This window comes from Triturus cristatus, chromosome 11, assembly GCF_964204655.1.
Source record: "Triturus cristatus chromosome 11, aTriCri1.1, whole genome shotgun sequence".
In the NCBI taxonomy this organism is placed as follows: domain Eukaryota; kingdom Metazoa; phylum Chordata; class Amphibia; order Caudata; family Salamandridae; genus Triturus; species Triturus cristatus.
In genome coordinates, this window is record NC_140594.1 from 278402307 (window position 1) to 278425037 (window position 22731).

General features: G+C 47.9%; 1 protein-coding gene across 4 annotated transcripts in view; it reads right to left on the minus strand.

Moving 5' to 3' along the window:
* The window catches only part of LOC146784025 (SEC14-like protein 2), a 418275-nt gene that overhangs the window by 364532 nt on the left and 31012 nt on the right, over positions 1 to 22731 (minus strand). For 2 of the 4 annotated variants that reach the window (XM_085635839.1, XM_085635840.1), the window contains exon 2: positions 21269 to 21620. The exons of the other annotated variants lie outside the window; for them this stretch is intronic. In XM_085635839.1, the coding sequence (XP_085491965.1) occupies positions 21269 to 21286 (18 nt within the window). In that variant the 5' untranslated portion in view covers positions 21287 to 21620. The remainder of the gene's footprint in view (positions 1 to 21268; positions 21621 to 22731) is intronic. 4 annotated transcript variants of the gene reach the window in all.

Sequence of the window (22731 nt, forward strand, 5' to 3'; positions counted from 1 at the left end):
ACTCTCCATTACTGTTGTAAAAAACCTGGCAGTAAGGAGCAATTAAAACTGTAAAATGACTCCTACGCCATGAAAGACATCTCCCCTGGCGTGAGAGTCATCAGTGTTTGATTTTTCAAAAACAAAATTCCACGTGGGCATTTTTTTTTTTAAACCTATTTTATTAAATTTTCAATTTACAACCCATCAATTACGGCATGTTGCAGATACACTATATCGTAGCACATTGCAATCATTGCACAGTATGTGTGCATTATCATGTACAGTACGTGTATGACATATAAATACAACTATCCCATCTCTCCCTCCCTCCCCCAACTTCGTCTGGCACCAACCATTCATAGCGCATATGGCAAGGTGTACTCTCGTCTACTCCCGACTGCAAATAAACATTTAAAGTGTATGTCTGCTCCATATGGCGCAGGATCCATATCAATGGAACTCCATAAATATGAAACCTGGAGAACTGCGGCTGGGCGACACGTGGGCATTTTGTTTTTGAACAAATTAAACAAGTTACAAGTTTGAGGGACAGTGCGTCATTTTGACAGTGCCGTCCGTCAAACTTTTAACTCATTGATAGGAATCGCCATGACAGCGGTTCCTGCCACTGTTAAGAGTGGACATCTCTAAATGTGGAGGATGGGCACTCCATTAGGGCGACAGAATATTTCACTTTGTGGCCCTGAATGAAGTAAAGAGCATTCTCTGCACTCTAAATCAGTCCCTTGGAGTTTTCTTTCTCAATCCTTCGTTATTCTAAGGTTCCTAAAAAGGTTCCTTTGGATTGTAGCAAACACATCATACATAATAATAATCATTATTGTAGACGGATACATTCCTACAGTGCGTTCATATCCCTTTTTTAAAGGCATTGAGGTGGTAAAAAACCTGATTCCAAATCATAGTTTGAGTCTTGATCACTTGTGAAGTCACAAGCTGACCACCAGCCAGGATGAGACTCCATCAGTGCTGATTCCCTTTTAATTGGGATGTGATGGGCCCAGTTGGAACTGAAAATAAGAGGCTGCCCTCGCCCCCACCAGATAGCTCCTCTGGAAACAAAGCTGCAAAGTGTGAATGCTGCTGAAGTGCCCCGGTGTTAAAAGATCCCAGTGGGACAAAGTCAGTACATTTTAGTGGAGTGCTCTCGGATCCTGGATCTGGTTCAGTAATAGATATCAGATCTGACTGCATCCTTCTCTTTTCCAGCAATTCTTTTACCATTTACTAAAAGTCCTCAAAATCTCAACACTGTGCATAATATTGGCTAACGGTGGAGGTGGACTAACCAATCAGGGTACGAGCCTGGTTTAGGTAGGATGTCTAAGTCTGGCTCTACTCGCCCCATGAGGACTAACAAGCCAAAAAAGAGTTAAGCTCACCATTGTAGCTCGGACATTTCCCTTTTTAAGGGGCATATTATCAAGAAACGGCGTTAAAATTATCGCCGCTTTAACGGCAGAAAACTGCAGCTAAAGCGGCGATAATGGGCTTGATAATATGCCAAAGAATTCCAATAGAAGCCCATGTTGACACCAGAACATGGACTTCTATTGGAATTCTCTACGGCATATTATCAAGCCCATTATCGCCGCTAATTGTAACGCCGTTTCTTCAAATATGCCCCATAGAATCTTAAAATGTGCTTTCGTGCTGTGTGGCTGCTTAGACCTGCCCGAAATTTGCATAATTTCAGAATTTTGTATTACACAAGAAATTTGTTCTACACATGCAATGCTTGTTGACACAGAACATGTCTCACTGATATACGTCTTTTATGTGAACCACTCTTTGGTCTTTAGCTCACAAGACTTTTTTTATAGGCGAATTGCGTGCGTCTGCATGAACAAATTTCAGAATTTTTTATGGAATCTTGAAAAAAAAATTCGCACAACCATAGCCTGCAGCCAGGCTGAAATGTAGTGTACATATTCTCACTGTAGACTAGTAACAGAATAGCAATATCGACGGGATATTAGTATTTTCTTCGTTTTAGCTAATAAATGTAATTTCTGTCATTGAAGTGCTGACCGCTCACTCAGCTGTTTGTGATGTCAGGGAAAGGCAGTGGTATTAACATAAAAATAGAAAGACATGTTTTGCCTTTTATTCATGTATATATATTGTGTCGGACTAAATTTTTATTTATTGAAAATAATGTAGCAATTAATTTAGGTCAGGTAATATTTGAGGGAGCGAGCAGGAGATATTCATTCAGTGATTGAACGACACAATATATAACCAGGGCATCTCAAACCCCAGTTTCTTGGCTTAACCAAATTCTGTTTTTAAGTGCAAATAACTGCATTTTAATTGAGAGATAAATCCGAGACCACATTAAGTGAATTCAGGATGTACTTTATTTAAAAACCGTTCTTGTGTATGGCTGATTAGAAAATAAAATAACACCACTGCATGGAATAACAATATTGGTAATTAATTCAGTGCCTTTGACAAATGGACATTTCTTGGTTTATTCAAGCGAGTTTTGTCAGAGCACTGGCGGTGGGAAAGGTTCACATTAAATACTATTGTCTTTAATAGATGCCAATGTAGAGATTTGATCTAATGTACTGAAACAAAGAATATTCAAAACAAATCTATATATAATTTAAAAGAAAATTATTATATTTTTGTATGATTTTTTTGTGTCATTTACCTTCCATTTCTTTTGATAGCTAAATGTTACATCTTAGTTGCCATGAAAGCTGGAGCATGGGGGTTCTTATGGGAAATATGGGATTGAAATATGCATCTTCTTGAACTTGGGACAGTTACTTCTGGGCTTGAGCGCTTCCCGTTGTATAGTGTTACCTAGAAATAACAAGTATTGGCATAGCCAATAGGTCTCGCCTTTGGGACCTTATAAGTGTTTAGCCATGCAACAGTTGCATAACTAAATACTTATATGGTCCCAAAAGCGAGACCTATTGGCTATGCAAAGCGGCGTGCGGCCGCAAAAGTGAAAGTGATCGCGATCACAATCAAACATCAAAGCGGCCGTGTGGCCGCGAAAGTGAAAGTAATCGCGGTAAAGCGCGGCGCGCGCGCCCGCGCACATGCACTGTAGCTCTAGGCTGGCCTGGTAGCACTTTTTGGAGCCCTCTCAATATGTCTCGCCAGACCAGCGCATGCGCTGGGTCAGGCGAGACCTAAAAAGGACTCACTTTTTAGGTCAAACCTGCAAGCTGTCGGGTTGCAAAGGACGTATACTAATTACAATGGGCTTAAATCCTATTCATTGCTTACCACTGGTTGGGTTTACTGTCACTCTCATTTGTTCACTAAGACATTCGATGGCTAGCCTTGTACATCTTGTATTTGTCCCTCCCCCCTTAATGGAGAGCCTCTTTACTTGTGTCCCTCCACTGTTAGCATTTAGGGTGCTATATTTTTGCTTTTGTTTAAGCACTTCATAAGAGTGCATGTGTTTTCTAGCATCTTCCTCATGTGCTTCTTTTTCCCGCTGTGCTTTGTCACTCACTCTTTCACTTGTGTACTTCGGTGTCCTCACTCTCTTACATGTTGCTGTCATTCATCTGCATTCTTCTTCCCCACTGTCCTCATGTTGCTCTCTCTTGCCCATGTGCTTCTCCCTGCCCTCCATTTAGCTTCACCCCCACCTCCTCAAAGCTGCTCCCGTTAAAACTTTGGCAAAAAATGCAATGTCGCAGCCCAATCAGTCGTGTTATTTTGTAGGTGCATCATCATGGAGACGCATGTCTAGAAAATGATGCAGCGGCCACATAACTGTGCTTTTTTGTAAAAAAATATTTTCTTCATGTTGTAAAATATTGGCACTGATGCTGTACTGCAAGAAGAAAAGGCAGTGGCAGAGCCAATATCCCTTCAACATTAGACCTATCGGCTTTCTCAATGCTTTTTATGTGAGCTAATCACTTGGTGCAGCTCTCTCTCCAAATTTACAGCTATGTCTGAAGGTGTCAAGCATGGCATAAGAAAAAACTAAATAAGAGGTGGATGGAATGCTTGAATTATTATCAGACACTGGTAATTTCTCTGACCATTGTCCAGAACATCTTTTTTATTTTAATACACTATGTCACTAAAAACAGAGGGCCCGATTCACAGAACTAACTTAAGACAAAATCCTAAACTTACTACCATTTTGGTATTCACAGAAGGCACTTACTCATTTTGGTATTCACAGAAGGCACTTACTCATTGATGAGTAAGTGCCTTCTGTGAATACCAAAATGAGTAAGTGCCTTCTGAGATTACCAAAATGAGTAAATGGTAGTAAATTCAGGATTTTGTCTTAAGTTAGTTCTGTGAATCGGGCCCAGAGATTGGCACTTTTTTGTTTTTCCGAGTGAAAGAAATGACAAGGGGTTACTTCACAACTATAGGTGCCGTATGCATATCTACAACAATTTCAACCTCCAACCCACCAACCTCAACAACCTCAACTAACCAGAGTACATCAGCCAAACCATTACCACCTGGTCTCCGCTTGCTGCCCTGACAACGTCAGCCATCATGTCTTCCATCCACTCCGGGGCACCTACTGCCCCCTGCCCCCAGCACCTTTACAACCTCGCAATGAACCCAATCAGCACGCAACTCGTCAGCATTCTCAACACCTCCATCTCCACAGCAACCTTCATCAAGAGCAGATGTCAGACCCCTCCTAACAAAAGCTTCCGCCGACCCCAGAGATCTCAAAACGTATCGTCCGGTCTCGCTGATCTCCTACCCGCCCAATGTACTCAAGAAAGCCATCATCCGAGGAGGGGAGACCGTGGGGTCCACTAGCTGCAGAAGGGGAGATGTAATATTGTTGGAATGTATCCGACTGTTAGGCCAACAGTAATGAACAGCTGTGATGTACCTCACTATGGTCTTATTGCTATCTGTAATGCTGAGCAGTTTGTTGTTTTATTAAATAAAAATAGTTAAAAAAAAGAAAGCCATCAACCAGCAGCTCACCAAATTCCTGGAACAAAACCACCTACTGGATACCTCACAATCAGGATTCCGTGCCAACTACAGCACTCAGATCACACTGATTGCCACCACAGATGACATCTAAACACTGTTCAACCCCTGAGAAACTGTGGCCCTGATCCTCCTTGACCTCTCCGGGACGTTTAACACTATCTCCCACAACACCCTCAGCAACAGGCTCTACAACATAGGCATACAGAAAGATGCCCTCAAGTGGATCACCTCCTTCCTTACAGGACACGCCCAGAGCATCTGACTGCCTCCCTTCACCTCTACGCCAAAAGACATCATATGTGGCATACCACAAGGATCATCCCTCAGCCCCACCCTGTTCAACATCTACATGACCCCCTTTGCAGACGTCGTCATATCTCGCGAACTCAACATAATCTCCTACGCAGATGAAACGCAACTGAATATCTTGCTCATCGAGGACACCTGCAACGCCAAAACAAAGTTCCTCAACGCCATGACCAAAGTAGCCAAATTAATGAGAGACAACTGCCTCCTACTCAACTCTTACAAAACTGAAGTACTGATCTTTGGGAAGAACACCTCCGCATTGGACGATCGCTGGTGGCCTGAAGAACCCGTACCTACACCATATCGCCCAACCATGCTTGCAACCTCGGCATCATCCTCGACAGCCAACTGACCATGAAACGACAAGTCAACGCAGTCGCCTCCTGCTTCCGCACACTTCGCATGCTCCGCAGAATCTTCAGATGGATCCCTACCAACACCAGAAAGACTGTCACTCAGGCCCTCGTCACCAGCTGTCTTGACTAAAGCAATGCCCACTACACCGGCATCTCCACCCAGCTCCTCAAAAGACTCCCGACCATACAGAACGCCGCAGCCAGACTCATCCTGGACCTCCCCCAAACAAACCTATATCACCCCCCACCTGAGAGACCTCCATTAACTCCCCATCCAGAAGAGAGGCCAGTTCAAGGTCCTCACAAACACCTAAAAAGCCCTCCTTGACCTAGGACCTGCCTACATAAACCATTGACTGAACTTCCACCAACCCTCTGAAAACCTGTGCTTCTCTTCACACACCCTCACACACACACCCCACATCCGTCACAGTGGTGACTGCTCCTTCTCCTACATTGCTGCCAAGACCTGGAACAACCTTCCCCTCCAGCTCCGTACAACCCCCTCGCTGCAGACTTCACTTCAGAAAGAGACTCAAGACCTGGCTCTTCAACAGAGACACATCACCCAGATATCCCTAGAGGTGACAAAGTTGGACATGACAAATGCTGTTTGATTGATTGATTGAAGAGTGGAAGATTCTCCTATGCATTTTAAAAATTTATATTTTGCTGAATTCACTTCATCAGGGTCTCTTCATGAAAAATAACAACAAATTTCAAACAAAGAATACATAAGAAAGCATGCAGTTGTTACATAAGGAAAATATTGTGAATATGTAAAACAGCTGGGAAAGAAACAAGAGTTCAGGGTAATGTATAAAAACTCTATGACACAGCTACGTACCTGTCTGGGCATTGTTTAGGGGAGTATAAACTGAGGAGAAACGGAATGATGTGAAGTTCATTGTGTACTGCTAACACTCAGTCATGCTTATCATGTGGGCTACTTCATCTGGAGCATTTATCAGTTATTTTTCTCCCTTCACTCTACACTCCTCTTTTAGCGGCAGACTAGTATCCAGCAAGGGTGTGAAGATAAGTAGCATCGTCTGTGGGAGTCTGAGTCAGGTAAATGACAAATACTTCAAATAAAACAGACCACAAGGGACGACCAAGACATACAAGAGAGGCCTTATTGATACGAATTATAACAAGGTGGGGGAAATTGTGCATAAAATGCAATACGTGTGGCACATCAGACAAAATAGATAGTATCAGCTAATGAGAAGTGGCAATGTGAAATGGCAAAAATAGCAAGTACCTGGAGCACGTAGAGAGAAACAACAGAGGTAGAGCAATGCATGGAAGACAAGAGTGCTGAACTGGAAGATGGCAACGTAAGCTGGCTACTGCCCTAAATCCAGGCTTTAAGTGGGCCAGGTCTCACAGGTGCGGAGCACGGCAGTTTTTTAAAGGGGGCCTCAAAACGGGTCTCTATCGGGCCCTGTTTGTGCTCTGGCACAGCCGGTCCATTTTTTTATGGACTGCAGAGACAGCAGGCACACTGAGGTGTGCATGCTCACATCACTCACTTATCACTAGTGGAGAAGTTACGGCATGACGTCATGCGAGGTGAGCATTTTAAGGGAAGGGACATCCTTTAAAGAGAGTCATTTTCTCTCTGGATTTCCCTTCTCTTTTTGAAACTCAAGAGCAGCAACATTGTCATGGTGTCACCAGAGCTTTCAGTGGAAGCTTTTTCAATATTATATAGAAGCCATAGTTGCTGCTTATTTATCTTATGCAACTAACAACCATTGAGAAAGTCAATAGACTTGTTGTAGGTATGATGGTACTTGTTGTATCATATATTTGGATGCAATGACAGAAACAGCAGAATACAAGTCAGGCGGCACACTATGCTATGCACAGATTTTTAGCTTGCGTGTTTTTAAGCCACGCCCTTAATTACATTGGCCACGCCCAGTTGAGACACTCCCCCCAGTGTTTTCATCCCACTTAAAGCCCTGCCTAAATCAAGTGAAATTCTGCAATAATCCGGCCTACTGCTGATGTTTTTCTTTTTTGTTTTGTTACACAATAACTAAATGGATTCAACCCAGTTGCACTGCGGAATGAAACAACTGAGAGTACAGTTACAGCACTCTAACAATCGATCGAGCTGGCAGGAGTAACCCGACCCGGGGCGGTCCTTTCTGGGCTGAGAGCCGGCCACCGCCTTGCTATGATAAAGTCACGCCTGAACCTCAGAACAGCTGGAATCACACTGAGTAAGTTAACTTTGCTCCCTTGGTAAGAGACATGAAAGGAACTAAAAACTGCATGGTCGACGCAGGCGAGAGAGTGTGGCCCCAATGCAACGGATTGACTAAGAACCCAGTGGTACTGGTATGGGGGCCCTGCTGGAATCAAAGAGGGTGCCTCCTCTGAATTAGGATTTGAAGGACAGCATGGCCAGAGACTGTAAAGTGAACCCGCGGTGGGACCTGAGTCCCTGGGTGGAGTATCGAATGGCTGATTGGGTGGTCTTCCGCCTATCAGGCTCTGGTGGAAGATCCTGTGTGTGAGAAGTTGGCCGGGCATATGCTGCCCACTAGTTATGGTGGGCTCCTTATACAAGTCCAAACAACCCTTATTGATGATAGGTTTAAAGACAACCTTTATTGAAAGCTATCCTAGTGGTAGCTATGGAGAGCAGCCTTCAGTCTAAGTCTTGAAGGAGTGTAAAGCAGCTTGTTTTACCAGATTATAACCTCTTGAATCACTAAACCACACAAGGTATATATAAAATAAATGTATTTATTTCAAAACACTCACTACTAATCTCTTTATGAAATTAGAGTCCAAGATACACAATAATACAGTTCTAAAACAACAGTAAATAGCACAATATACAATGGACCCTAGGGGCGGACCAAACTATATATTAAGAAAGTGGTATAAGAACCACGACTTGACTAGACACAGTGCCTAGAGCACGTAGAATTGCTGGGACCCCAAGGAACCACCTAAGGTAGTGACACAGGAGACCCTCGGGGGACGTGTGCAGTGTGAGAACACAGGCGTGAGCCCCGTACTATTCTATGGGAATGTCGCGGTTGGAATTTTAGAAGTTAAGGACAGCTAGAAGAGGACTTTGAGCAAGCCCCTTTAGACTTAGGGGGCTCTAGGGCCAGCACCCACGGGAGCACCAGAGTACTCGAGTTACCTCACCTGGGGATGCCGGGTGCATAGGTATCAAATGGTGTCGGGAATCGTCGTTGATTTCAATGGCGATCTGCTGCAAAGTGCTGCTGCCGGGAAAGAGAAAAGTGTATGATGTGATCAAAGCCTTGATCGAAGATCAGAAGAACCTGAAAGCAGAGGGGACAGAGTCTAGGTCACTCGCCAGTGACCAGTGGCACGATAGACGAATGCCCACCGATGTAGGGTGATTCAGGTGCAAAGAGGTGAAGCTTGACTCTGCAGCCATGAGGACCAGGAGGCGTCCACGACAACCAGGAGCTGGATTCGGGCTGTCCCACAAAGGATGTCGAGTGCTGCGGTGTCGGTGCCCGGATTGGACCCAACAAGCCTTGGCAACAGCAACCCACGCAGAAAGAGAAAAGATGCTTCGGTGCGGACCAGCAAGGTCCTGGAGACTCCCCAAGCAATGGAGAGTTAGGGCACATCTGGAGCAACCAGGTAAGCCCAATTAGAGTTAAAGTTGCCTTCACCAGGGATCGCAAAGGAACCTCAAGAATTAACACAAAGGGCCAACTCACGGAACACTCGTGGAGTGTAGGCGGGCAATCTTCAGTGCAAATTCTGCTCGGGGTCAGGGCTACAAGTAACCCAAAGCTCAGCTGCAGGAGTTGTTAGAAAGGTGATGCTTCTGCAAACTGACGCGGTGTCCAGGGGTTCGCATTGCATGGTCGCCACGAGGGATACGGGCCTCAGACTTGCTGTGGGCACCGATCGACCTCTAAGACCATGGAAACCCACCTCCTGTGTTGCAAAATTCTTCAGATTCCGGTGGGAGTTTCAGAGATGCAAACCGGTCAGATGCGTCTTTGGTGCCTGCCTTGCAGGGGAGTAACTCCTTTACTCTAAGGGAGATTCTTCAGTCATCTAGTTCAATGCAGATCATCGAAGGTCCAGGATTCAGTATCAGAGTTTTGTCCAGGTGTAATCTAAAGTCCTCTAGCCAGGGGTTCCTTTCTTATACCCAAAGAAGGGGTCGGACAAACACTAGGGACCCACCTGTGGGAGGGTCAGGAAAGAGGGGTGGCTACACCCATTTCCTTTGTCCAGTTTCGTGCCAGAGCAGGGTCTGGTAGTCCCTGCAACCGGTTTGAGCTGAACTATGCACAGGGACACCAAATGTGCCCACAGTGCAGACTTCAAAGCACTCTTGGAGTGCACCCACCCAGACCCAATGTACTAAAGCCTGTCTGGGAGGTGGTGACACCTCCCTGTGACAGGAAACCTATTGTCCAGGCCTCCCCTGCCAGAGTTTTGTCCAGCAGCAGGAGGGCAGACTCGTGTCTGTGGCTGGCAGCATCCATTTTGTGATGCCAGGGCTCTGTTAGCTGGTACCGGGTATACCGGTGCTGTCATGTCTTTCCCTCTAGAAGGGTGGGATCATACTCCCACACCAGTTACTGATGTGGGGGTATTATTCCAAGGTGTTTGACACCAAACACGACATGTTTCCGTGCAGCCATTCCAAAGTTAGCATTTACCGTTTGGTTATAATGCACTTAAGAGTATATGGTTTGGCTGCATCACAAACAACCCCAGAATAAAGGTTCTGAAGGCTGCAGAGGGGCTCTGCTCATGCATGGGCACCCTCTCACATAAAACCCAGCACCCTGCCTTCAGGATTGGTAAGGCCTGCGAAAGGGGTGCCTGATAAGTTTATATGTGCAGTGATATGGAGAGATATAGTGATCCTATATCTCAGTAAAGGGGGCATGCACCACCTTACCCAGGCTGCAGTAGCAGTCCTGTGGTGTCATTTTGGAAGGCTTCCCGGGGGTGGCATAATACATGCTGCAGCCCCTGGTAGGCCTCTGGGGTACCTGTGCCCTGGGTACATAGTATACCATATACTAGGAACTTATAAGAGTACCCCAGAATCCAATCTGGAGTGTACCTAAAGTACTTGTAATCAATTTAAAGGGGAAAGCAGATAAGCTGCGGTCCTGAATAGTAGGATTCCAGCCAAACTAAGTCTAAAACCAGCAAACCACCAGGAAAAAAAGTGGGGGCAACCATGCAGTCAGATTCCACCTTCCTACACCCAGTCTCTGTGCTTCCTCCCTAAATTGGACCATGATGAGTCCTTAGATACACCATAGATTGGCTACTGGTGTACGCTTGTAGGTCCCTAGTATATGGTACTAAGGTACCCAAGGCAGAGGTACACCAGGGGTCCCCCATGGGCTGAAGCATGTATTATGCCACCCATGGGAGACCACTCAAACTATGACTACAGGCCTGCCATTGCAGCCTGTGTAAGCTAGTGCTAGCACCACTTGGGACAGATATAGGTTTTCTTATATCTGAGGTCACTACACTTAAAATCCATAAGTCACCCCCAAGGCAGGCCTTTCAATCCTGAAGGCAGGGTGCCATGCGTCATCACCCAATGGCTAACTCTAAACTGCCTGTAACGAACCCTGGCATGTTTGGTATCAAACATGTTGGAATCATACCCCAACACCGCAAACAGTGTTGGAGGTATGATTCCATGCACTGTGGGGCTACTCCGGGAAGCCCTCCGTGCTCCCAGGACCAGTCTTCCAGAGTCTAACAGCAAGCTATGGCTGCTGCCGACCTGCTGCTGAGCCAAGCTCAAGCAGGGGAAGGTAGGACAATAGGTTTCCTGTCACATGGGGGTATGACCACCTCCCAGATAGGAGTTGGTTTATTGGGCTAGGGTGGGGGCGCTTGCCAGTGCCACTAGACTGCTTTGAAGGACACATTTGGTGTCCTCCTTGCATACACCAGTTGGAACCAGTTCAGGGAGCCATTGGCTCCCACTCTGGTGTGAAACTGGACAAAGGACATGGGAGTAGACTCCCCACTGTCCATCCCCTCCTCTGGGAGGGACCCCTGAATCGTCTCAATTCATACTTAGGGTAGTTCAGGGCTTACCTGTGAGTGGCTCTTTAAATTCATCATGGGACACAATTCAGATCCAAAACCACTTCATCTTCAACAGTCTGGGCACTTTGTACTTTGTTGGACTTCGCTTTTATGAACCAAGACTGTACCGGGAAGACTCCTGCTGCTCCTGGTCTCGTTGTCCTGCCAGTCATGTGTGTCGTCTGTGCCTGTGCTCTAAACAGGTTCTTCTCAAGGCCTATGGACATCCAAAACATTCGAAGGAATCTCCCTTGGAGCGAAGGAGTCACTCTCCTGCATCTGCAGGCAGGGCAAAAAAGCTGAACAATCTGCTGTTCCTGAGCTCCCACAGACTCCGAAACATTCAGTAACACAGGTGGTGGTTCTGCAACTCCCTCGAGGCCTGTACTGTCTCCACAGCAAGTTTGAAGCCAGTATCCCTCGTAGGAACCGCTGGAGCAGTACCTCTGTGCACCACATTGACTTACAGTTTCCAAGGCTTGTTGAATCTCTTCTGCAGAGATCTTTGGACTCACAGAAGCTCCAGCCTCCAGCATCTGTTACTACCAAGGTCTTCATCCTCACTGCATCCTCTGCATCATTGATGAGCTGCTCGAGGACCTCCTGCGACTCCTGTGCCTTCGGTGTGAGAAGTTGGCCTGATATATGCTGTCCACTAGTTGTAGTGGGCACCTTGTATCAGTCCAAACAACCCCTTATGGCACAGCTTTCCAAACTTTTCATGTTGGTGACATACTTTTTGGAGATGCACCATTTTGGGACACAGCAAGGCAGTGTAGCGAGCGAGCGTAGCGAGCGAGCCCGAACCACCTAAGGGGGTTCGGAATAACATTGTGAAATAAAAGTGGGCAAATGGTGCATTTTCAAGAAAATTTGAGAAAGCAGCAAGGTTACTAAAGCAATTGTGAATCTGTTCTAACAAAGACAGTGACTGGCAAAACTGGGTGTAAGGTTAGGTTTGTGCCTGAAGCAAGAATATAATCATGTACACAATGACACATGCCCCAGTGATATATGACACAAAAAGGGCTGGTTCACGCACTGCCAACCCTTTCAGCCATGCACAAAGTCTGCCTGCTGCCGAGCGAGCGAGCCCAAACCACCCAAGGGGGATTCTGTCTCCCTCTGTCTGTCTCCCTCTGTCTCCCTCTCTCTGTCTCCCTCTCTCTCTGTCTCCCTTTCTCTCTGTCTCCCTCTCTCTCTGTCTCCCTCTCTCTCTGTCTCCCTCTCTCTCTGTCTCCCTCTCTCTCTGTCTTCCTCTCCTTCCCTCTGTCTTCCCCTGACTCCCTCCCTCTGCCTCCCTCTCTGTCTTCCTCTCTCTCTGTCTCCCTCTCTCTTTCTCCCTCGGTCTCCGTCTCCCTCTCTGCCTCTCTGTCTGTCTCAGTCTCTGCCTCTATCTGTCTGTCCCTGTCCCTGTCTCCCTCCCTCTTTCTCCCTCTCTGTTTCTCTGTCGTTGCCTCTTTCTGCCCCTGTCTCTGTCTGTCTCTATCTCTGTCTGTCTCTATCTCTGTCTGTCTCCCTCCCTCTGTCTCCATCCCTCTATCTCTCTCTCTCTCCCTCTCTCTCTTTCTGTCTCTGTCTCCTGCCTCACTCACTGTGTCTCCCTCTCTCTCTCTGTCTCCCTCCCTCTCTCTGTCTCCCTCTGTCTCCCTCCCTCTCTCTCTGTCTCCCACGGTTTCCCTCTCTCTCTGTCTCCCACCCTCTGTCTGTCTCCCTCTGCCTGTTGCCCTCTGTCTCCCTCTGTCTGTCCCTCTGTCTCCTTACTTCTGTCTCCGTCCCTCTGTCTCCCTCTCTCTGTCTCCCTCTGTCTCCCTCTGCCTCCCTCTGCCTCGGTCTCCCTCTTTCTCTGTCTCCCTCTCTCTCTCTCTCCCTCTGTCTCCAGCTGTCTGTCTCCCTCTCTCTCTGTCTCCCTCTCTGTGTGTCTCCTTCTCCCTCTGTCTCCCTCTATCTGTCTCCCTCTCTCTGTCTCCCTCTCCCTCCCTCTGTCTAACCCGGACTCCCTTCCTCTGTCTCTCTCCCTCTGTCTCTCTCTCTCTTCCACGGTTTCCCTCTCTCTCTGTCTCTCTCCCTCTGTCTGTCTCTCTCTGTCTGTCTGCCTCCCTGTCACCCTCCCTCTGTCTGTCTCCCTCCCTCTGTCGCCCTCCTCCCTCTGTCGCCCTCCTCCCTCTGTCTGTCACCCTCTGTCTCCCTCTCTGTCTCCATCCGTCAGTCTCCCTCTCTCGCCCTCTGTCTGTCTCCCTCTGTCTGTCACCCTCTGTCTCCCTCTCTGTCTCCCTCTGTCTCCCTCTCTCTCTCTCCCTCTCTCTCCTTCTGTCTGTCTCCCTCTCTCTCTCTCCCTCTCTCTGTCTCCCTCCCTCTCTCTCTCTCTCCGTCCCCCCCCCTCTCTCTCCCTCTCTCTCCCTCCCTCTCTGTCTGTCACCCTCTGTCACCTCACCGCAGCTTCCTGGGCACACACACTTCGCAGGTCTTTCAAAGACCATTTACTTGTTAATGAGGCTTTCTTGTGAATCGCCCGGCCCCCATAGAGCAGAGTGTCTCTGAGTCTGCGCTGCTGCGGCGGTGTTTGCTGACACTCTTTCAAAGGAATGCCTCTTAATTAGCTGCAGTTATGTGCTAAATGGCCGTTAATACCAGTGTCATCCCGCGACACGCCCACCATTTGCAGGCGACACAGTACTGTGTCGGGACACATAGTTTGGAAAGCTCTGCCTTATGGTGATAGGTTAAAGACAACCTTTATTGAAAGCTATCCTAGTGGTAGCTATGGAGAGCAGCCTTCAGGATAAGTCTTGAAGAAACGTAAAGCAGCTTGTTTTACCAGTCTATAATCTCTTGAATAATCAAATGAAAGGACAACCACACCAGGTATATATTTAAAATATATGTATTTAAGATAAAACACACACCTCTAGTCTCTTATTGAGTCTGGAGTTCGAAGTACTTAAGTTACAAGTCAGTATGCAACAGTAAAAGCACAAATACACGTTTGGGCCCTAGGGGCATACCAAATCATATACCAATAAAGTGGCATAAGAACCACAGCTGAACTAGACACAAGGCCTAGAGCCTGTAGAAGTGCTTGGACTATAAGGAACCACCCAAGGTAGTGACACAGGGGACCCACGGGGAACGCGTGCAGTGGGAGAACACAGCCGCGAATCGAAGTTAACTTATATGGGAAAAGTCGCGATTGGAAATTAAGAGTTTAAGGTCACTTAGAGGATGACTATGAGTGAACGCTTTTGGACTTAGAGGTGTCTAGGGCCCACACCCACGGGAGCACCAGAGTACTCGAGTTACCTCACCCAGGGAAGCCGGGTGCATAGGTGTCAAATGGTGTTGGGTCGCGTCGTTGTTTTTAATGAAAGCTGCACAGGAAGTGCTGCTGCCATGAGGAGGAGAAGTGTCCGGAGAGATCCAAGCCTGGATCTAGGATGGAAGGAGCCTGAAAGCAGAGGGGACAGAGCCTGGGTCACTTACCAGTGACCAAGGGCACGATAGTCCAATGCCCACAGATGTCGGGTGCTTCAGGTGAGTTGACAGGTGTTTTGACTCTTCAGCCACGAGGTCCAGGAGGCGTCGATGATGACCAGGAGCTGGATTCGAGCTGTCCCACGAAGTCTGTTGAGTGCTGCGGTGTTGGCAACCAGAATGGACCCAACAAGCCTTGGCAACGGCAAGTCACTTGGAAACAGAGAAAGGACGTTGGTGCAGACCAGCAAGTTCTGGGGGACTCACCCAGCAAGGGTAAGTTGGGGCACGTCTGGAGCAACCAGGAAAGCCCAATCAGAAGAGGAGTCGCCTTCGTGGGGACCCACCAGCCAACGAGTTAGCGATCGTGAAGGAGCCTCGAGCGGTCACACTTGAAACCAGCCCACGGGTCACTCATGGCGTGGAGGCCAGAAATCTTTGGTGCAGGAGGTGCTCAAGGCTGGGGCTACTCGGAGCCCAAAGCACAACTTCGAGGAAGACCAGGAAGATGATGGATCAGCAAAAGATCACGGTGTCCAGGGGTCATGGTTCCACGTCACCCACGGGCCTCAGCTTTGCTGTGGACTCAGGGTAGCCTCGGGGAAGTCTGGAAATCCACCTCTGGAGATTCAGAGACTTCGGCATCCGGCGGGTGCTTCAGAATTGCAGACCGGACAGTTGCTTCTTTGGTGGAGAGTCACTCCTTGACCCCAAGGGAGATTTCTTCAGTCTTCTAGTTGAAATAGAAAGTCGAAGGTCCAGGATATATGTTGAAGAGTTTTGTCCAGGGTAATCTAAAGTCTCAATGACTGGGTTCCCATACTTATACAAAGTTTGGGGGTTGGACATACCCTAGGGACCCACCTATGGGAGGGTTTGGAAAGAGGGGTGGTTACACCCATTTCCTTTGTCCAGTTTCACGCCAGAGCAGGGGCAGGTAGCCCCTGCAACCAGTTTGAAATGGACTATGCACAAGTACACCAAGTGTGCCCCCAGTGCAGGACTTCAAAGCACCAGAGAGGGCTCCCGCCCAGCCCCAATACACATATGCCTGTCTGGGGAGGTGATTACACCTCCCTAGGACAGGAAACCTATTGTCCAGGCCTCCCCTGCTGAAGTTTCAGCAGGAGGCCAGACCCGTGCCTGTGGCAGTGGCATCCATTTTGTGATGCCAGGGCTTTAGAAAGTCTTTACCGGATGGACCAGTGTGAACATGTCTCTCCCTCTCGAAGGGTGGAATGCTACCCCCGCCGCCAGAACTGGCGGGGGGTAGTATTCCAAAGCGTTTGACACCAAACATAACATGTTTCCGTGCAGCCAGTCCAAAATTAGCATTTACTTCGAGGTTATAATGCACTTAAGAGTATATGGTTAGGCTAGACCACAAACAGCATCACAGGAGGTACTCCGAACGCTGCAGAGGGGCTCTGCTCATGCAGGGGCACCCTCTCACATAAAAACCAAGCACTCTGCCTTCAGGATTGTTAAGGCCTGCCATAGGAGTGACTTATAGGTTTTATATGTGTGTGCAATGGTAGCGATATAGGTAACCTATACCACTGTAAGGGGTGCAAGCACCACCATACCCAGGCTGTAGTAGCAGACCTGTGGTGTCATTTTGGAGTGCTTCCCAGGGGTGGCATAATACATGCTTCAGCTCCTGGTAGGCCTCTGATGTACCTATGCCCTAGGTACATAGTATACCACATACTAGGGGCTTATAAGGCACTCCAGAATCCAATTAGAAATGTACCTAAGGTCGAAAAACAGTGAAACACCAGCAAAGAGTGGGGGTACCCATGTGAAGCAGATGCTACTCTCCTACACAACCCCCCCCCCACCAAACGCAGGGACATTAAACTAACCTTGACCAGTTGAGTCTTCATGTTCTAAGATGAAATACCTAGAGAGTCCATCTGCATTGGCATGGTTACTCCCAGGTCTATGTTCCACTGTAAAGTCCATCCCCTGTAGGGAAATGGACCACCTAAGCAGTTTGGAGTTTTCACCCTTCATTTGTTTTAGCCATAAGAGGGGCTTATGGTCTGTCTGAACAAGGAAGTGAGTACCAAACAAGTATGGTCTCAACTTATTCAGAGCCCAAACCACAGCAAAGGCCTCCCTCTCAATGGCTGACCAACGTTTCTCTCTAGGGGTCAGCCTTCTGCTTATGAAAGCTACTGGCTGATCCCGACCTTCATCATTCAATTGTGACAGTACAGCCCATACCCCCAATTCAGATGCATCTGTTTGGACAATGAACTTCTTGGAGTAATCAGGGCTCTGTAGAATGGGAGCAGTGCACATGGAGTGCTTAAGGTCATCAAATGCCTTTTGACAGCTAGCTGTCCACTGAACCTTTTTGGGCATTTTCTTAGAAGTTAAGTTATTCAGGGGTGTCACTTTTGATCCATACCCCTTGACAAATCTCCTATAGTACCCAGTCAGGCCTAAGAAGGCTCTCACCTGAGTCTGGGTGGTTGGAGCAACCCAGTCCATGATGGTCTGGATCTTGCTTTGTAGTGGTCGAACCTGGCCCCACCTACAGGGTGGCCCAGGTACACAACCTGACTCTGCCCTATCTGGCACTTGGTGGCCTTGATAGTGAGACCTGCCTTTTGCAGGACCTCCAAAACATTCCTTAGGTGGACCAGGTGATCCTCCCAGGTGGAGCTAAAGACAGCAATATCATCTAGATAAGCTGCACTGTAGGCCTCTAGACCTGTGAGAACTGTATTCACCAACCTTTGGAAAGTGGCAGGTACATTCTTCAAATCAAAGGGCATCATCACAAATTGGTAGTGCCCACTTGGGGTCAAAAATATAGTTTTTGGCTTTGCATCATCAGCTAGTCTGATCTGCCAGTAGCCAGCTGTCAAGTCAAATGTGCTAAGGTACTTGGCTGAGGCCAAAGTATCTATAAGCCCATCTGCCCTTGGAATTGGATGGGCATCAGTCCTAGAGACTGCATTGAGACCCCTGTAGTCCACACAAAACTTAATCTCTCTTTTCCCACCACTGGTGTGAGGTTTTGGCACAAGGACCACTGGACTAGCCCAAGGGCTATCTGAGGGTTCAATCACTCCCAAACCCAACATTTTCTGGACTTCTGTCCTGATACAGTCCCTGACATGGTTAGGTTACCTATAAATCTTAATATTAATAGGCAGACTGTCCCCAGTGTCCACTTCATGAGTGCACCAGGCAGTCTGACTTGGAGTCAGAGAAAACATGTTTCTGAACTGATTGATCACCTGTCTGCAATCAGTTTGCCGCTGGGCAGTGAGGCTGCCTGCCAAGGTCACACCATCAACTGACCCATCATCAGGGTTCTGTGAGAGGAGGTCAGGGGGTGGGTCACTCTTCCTCCTGTCCCTCATCAGTAGCCATGAGCAAGCCCATGTCAGCCCTTTCTACATATGGCTTTAGCCTGTTGACATGGAGAACCCTGTGGGGACTCCTGGGAGTTCCTAGGTCGACTAAGTAGGTAACCTCTCCCTTCTGTTCAACAATAGTGTGGGGTCCACTCCACTTGTCCTGGAGAGCTGCTGGGGCCACAGGCTCCAACATCCACACTTTCTGTCCCGGCTGGTACATGGTCAGTACAGCCTTTTGGTCATGCCAGGCTTTTTGAAGTTCCTAGCTAGCCTCAAGGTTTTTAGTTGCCTTTTTCATGTACTCAGCCATCCTGGAGCGGAGACCAAGTACATAGTCCACTATGTCTTGCTTTGGGGGCTTGAGAGGTAACTCCCATCCTTCCTTCACCAAACATAATGGACCCCTGACAGGGTGACCAAACAAAAGTTTAAATGGGCTGTAGCCAACCCCCTGTTGTGGCACCTCCCTGTATGCAAACAAAAGGCAGGTCAAGAGAATGTCCCATCTTCGCCTGAGCTTTTCTGGGAGCCCTTCAATCATGCCCTTTAACCCCTTCAGTGCCATGACGAGATGGTCTCGTCATGGGCCGCGGTTGCGCTGTGCCCATGACGAGACCATCTCGTCATGAACTCCGCCCGCTAATAGAAAGCCCGGCACAGGGCGGGGAAAGGGCGGGGCACGCAAGAGGTTAAGGTTTTGTTGAACCTTTCAACTGAACCATTGCACTGTGGGTGATTGGGTGTTGTGAATGTGTAAGTCTCTCCACACTCCTTCCACATTGCCCTTAAGTAACCAGACATGAAGTTGGTACCTCTGTCTGATACCACCTCCTTAGGAAAACTCACTCTTGAGAAAACTCCCAACAGGGCTCTTACCACCACAGGTGCTGTAGTGGTCCTAAGGGGAATAGCTTCTGGGTACCTGGAGCAGGATCCACTACTACCAGGATTAACCTGTGCCCAGATGCTGTTTGGGCATCCATGGGACCAACAATGTCAATCCCTACCCTTTCAAAGGGCACCCCCACCACAGGTAGTGGTATCAGGGGGGTCTTTGTAGTGCCACCTGCTTTGCCACTGGCTTGGCAGGTTACACAGGAGCGTCAAAACTCCTTTGTATCTTCAGACATGTGGGTTCTGTGAAAGTGAGGGACAAGTCTGTCCCAAGTCTTGTTCTGGACCGGGTGACATGCTAAAGGGATATCATGGGCTAGGGTCAATAGGAAGCCCCTGAACTTCAGAGGTATAACCAACCTCCTGGTAGCACCAGGCTTGGGGTCTCTACACTACAGGAGCCCATCATCCCAATACACCTTATGGGTACCACTAGCACTCCCAGCAGCCTCAGCAGCAACTTGCTGTCTGAGGGGTTCAAGAGAGGGGCAGCTCTGCTGCTCCTGGCTCAGATCTGCCCTGGAAGGACCCCCTGTCCCCAAGAACTCAACCTGATCAGGCTCAAGCTCCTCTGGGACAGTTCCTTCTTCAGGACTGTGATCATCTCCCTCAAGAGACTGATCCTCCTTCTGAGTCAGAGGGTAAGGCTCTGCCTTAACCCTTTTGCTCCTTCTCTTGGCTGGCACTTGGTCCATTCTTCCAGAATCCAAGGCCTCCTTCGCCGCCATCGTCAGACAGCATGGGCTCAGCATAGTATCCTACGCCGACGACCCCCAGCTTATCCTCTCGCTCACAAAGAATCTCGAAGACACCAGAATCTGCTTCCAGGAAGGAATGAAGGACGTCGCAGCCTGGATGAAAGACAGCTGCTTGAAGCTCAACTAAGAGAAAACCGAGGTCCTCATCCTCGGACCCTGCACCTCCGCCTGGGACAAAACCTGGTGGCCCTCCGCCCTCGGGAGTCCACCCACCCCTACAGACCACGCATGAAACCTCTGCATCATCCTCGACTCCTCCCTCTCCATGAACTGCCAGATCAACGCCGTCGCTTCCACCAGTTTCAACTGCCTGCGCATCCTCCACAAGACCTTCAAATGGATCTCCCCTGACTGCAGAAGGACAGTCACCCATGCACTCATAACCAGCAGACTGGACTATGGCAACGCCCTCTACACCGGAATCAACAGAAATCTTCTACACAAACTCCAAACCATCCAGAACACCGCAGCCAGACTCGTCCTTGGGACACCGCGTCACGAACACATGACCCAACACCTAAGAGACCTCCACCGGCTCCCCGTCGAGAAGAGGGTTACCTTCAAACTCCTCACCCACACCTACAAATCCCTCCTCAACATCGGACCCAAATACCTCAAAGAGAGAGTCTCCTTCCACGTACCCAAGAGGAAAGTCCGCTCTGCCGACCTGGCCCTGACAGAGGTCCCCCGCATCCGCAGAAACAGATCAGGCAGGAGAGTCTTCTCCTACATCACAGGCAAGACGTGGAATGAGCTCCCTGAGAACATCAGATGCTCCCCGACCCTGCACACGTTTAGGAAAGATCTCAAGACCTGGCTCTTCGACTGATCCGGAGCTGTAGCCCCCCCCCCCCCCCCACCCCCTGAGTGCCTTGAGACCCTCATGGGTGAGTAGCACACTTTATAAACCCCTGATTGATTGATTGATGTTAGAGTAGTTGAAAAGCTCGGTAGGCCAAAAGGTCAAACCTAAACATAAGGTTTTCTTATCCAGAAAAGAGAGAGAGAGCATTCAGACATTATTGATGATGGTTCTAGTTACCATATCTGTATCCATCATTGTTTGTTCTTGGAGCTTGAAGTGTTGTTTCCCATTTGCTCCCTTGCTTTATCATTCTTGATAATTTTGTTTCCTTCGTTTCCTTCTTTGTTTGCTCTTCCCCTCCCTCTTCCTCGTCCTCTTCCTCTGCCCCGTTGTCCTCTTCCTCGACCCGGATTCGTTGGTGTAGGTGTTACTCTTGGTGTTTGCCAGCCCCTTCTGAGGAGCCGGTATTCATCCAAAAAAGATGGCGGTTTAGAGGTGATGATTAATTCCGATGTCGAGCTGGTTGTAGTTATAGAGATATCAGTGTTGTAATCACTAGCTTCTACAGAAGAGGCTTCTATTGTTTCACCTGTCAAAGACAGAAACAACGGAATTAATCATCACCTCTAAACCTATGGCTCGGAATTCTGACGAATATATAAAACGTATAAATTTGATGTAATGTCAACCTAATTTCACCTGCACTTTTATTTTGTTAAATAATTACTTAAATGCACATTTAAATTAATGATTTGTGGCATAATTTACAAAATACACTGTAACAAACAAAATGGAGTCTTTTTACTATGTTGTTGCGCCATGTGGGATGCATTGAATGCTCAAAAACACGGAAGTTTGTGGATATGGTCATGTGACCAAGACCTAGATAGGTCGAAACGCGTCGTTTGTTTGCCCGATTAAATTGTTTATTTTGCATCCACAATCGGAATGGTTTGTTTTTTGCTGAAATCGGTAAGAAGATTGGATTATTTGCAAAGCAGCAGCGTTATATATATATATATATAATCTACTGGCGGTCGCCAGTAGATAGTTATAGTTACAACCTAGTTTCCATAGGAAATCCGCAACATTCTATTTGGAATAACTCTGGCGCCGGTTGACGAATCCTCGCAAAATTTTCAAAATAGGTGGGGCGCTCCGCTCCTACCCTGAAACTCTCGGGGTGATTCGTCAAGCGGGGGCCGAGAAAAAGGGGGGGTCTCAAAACACGTTTTCCCCATGCATTTTTCCATAGGACCTTTAGTCAAAGGTACAGCCCGAACGGCTGAACAGAATTACGTGAAATTTGGCAGAGAGGTAGCCATAAGGTCAAGGAAGTGCCTTTTGAAGGTCTCGTGTAAATCTGTTCAGTATTTCCTGAGAAAATAGCATTTAAAAGCATATAAATATCTATATGCGCGCACCGTGCGCGCACAGTGCGCGCACACTGCCGTGCGCGAGCGCAATTCTGATTGGTTGTTAGATGTCGGCAAACATTCGAATCGGTCGAAACCAGGAAGTGTCGGCCGCCATTTTGTCTCTCGCAGTCTGAGGGGGTGAAAAACAAAGGTGGAGAACGTGAAAAGGGGGCAGGGTGGACAGTTCCTGACCCCTAGCCTTTGTCAGGGCAAAAAAAAGATTTTATTTTTTTTTTCGAAAAATCGCGGTGTGCGCGCACTGTGCGCGCACGCTGAAGAAAC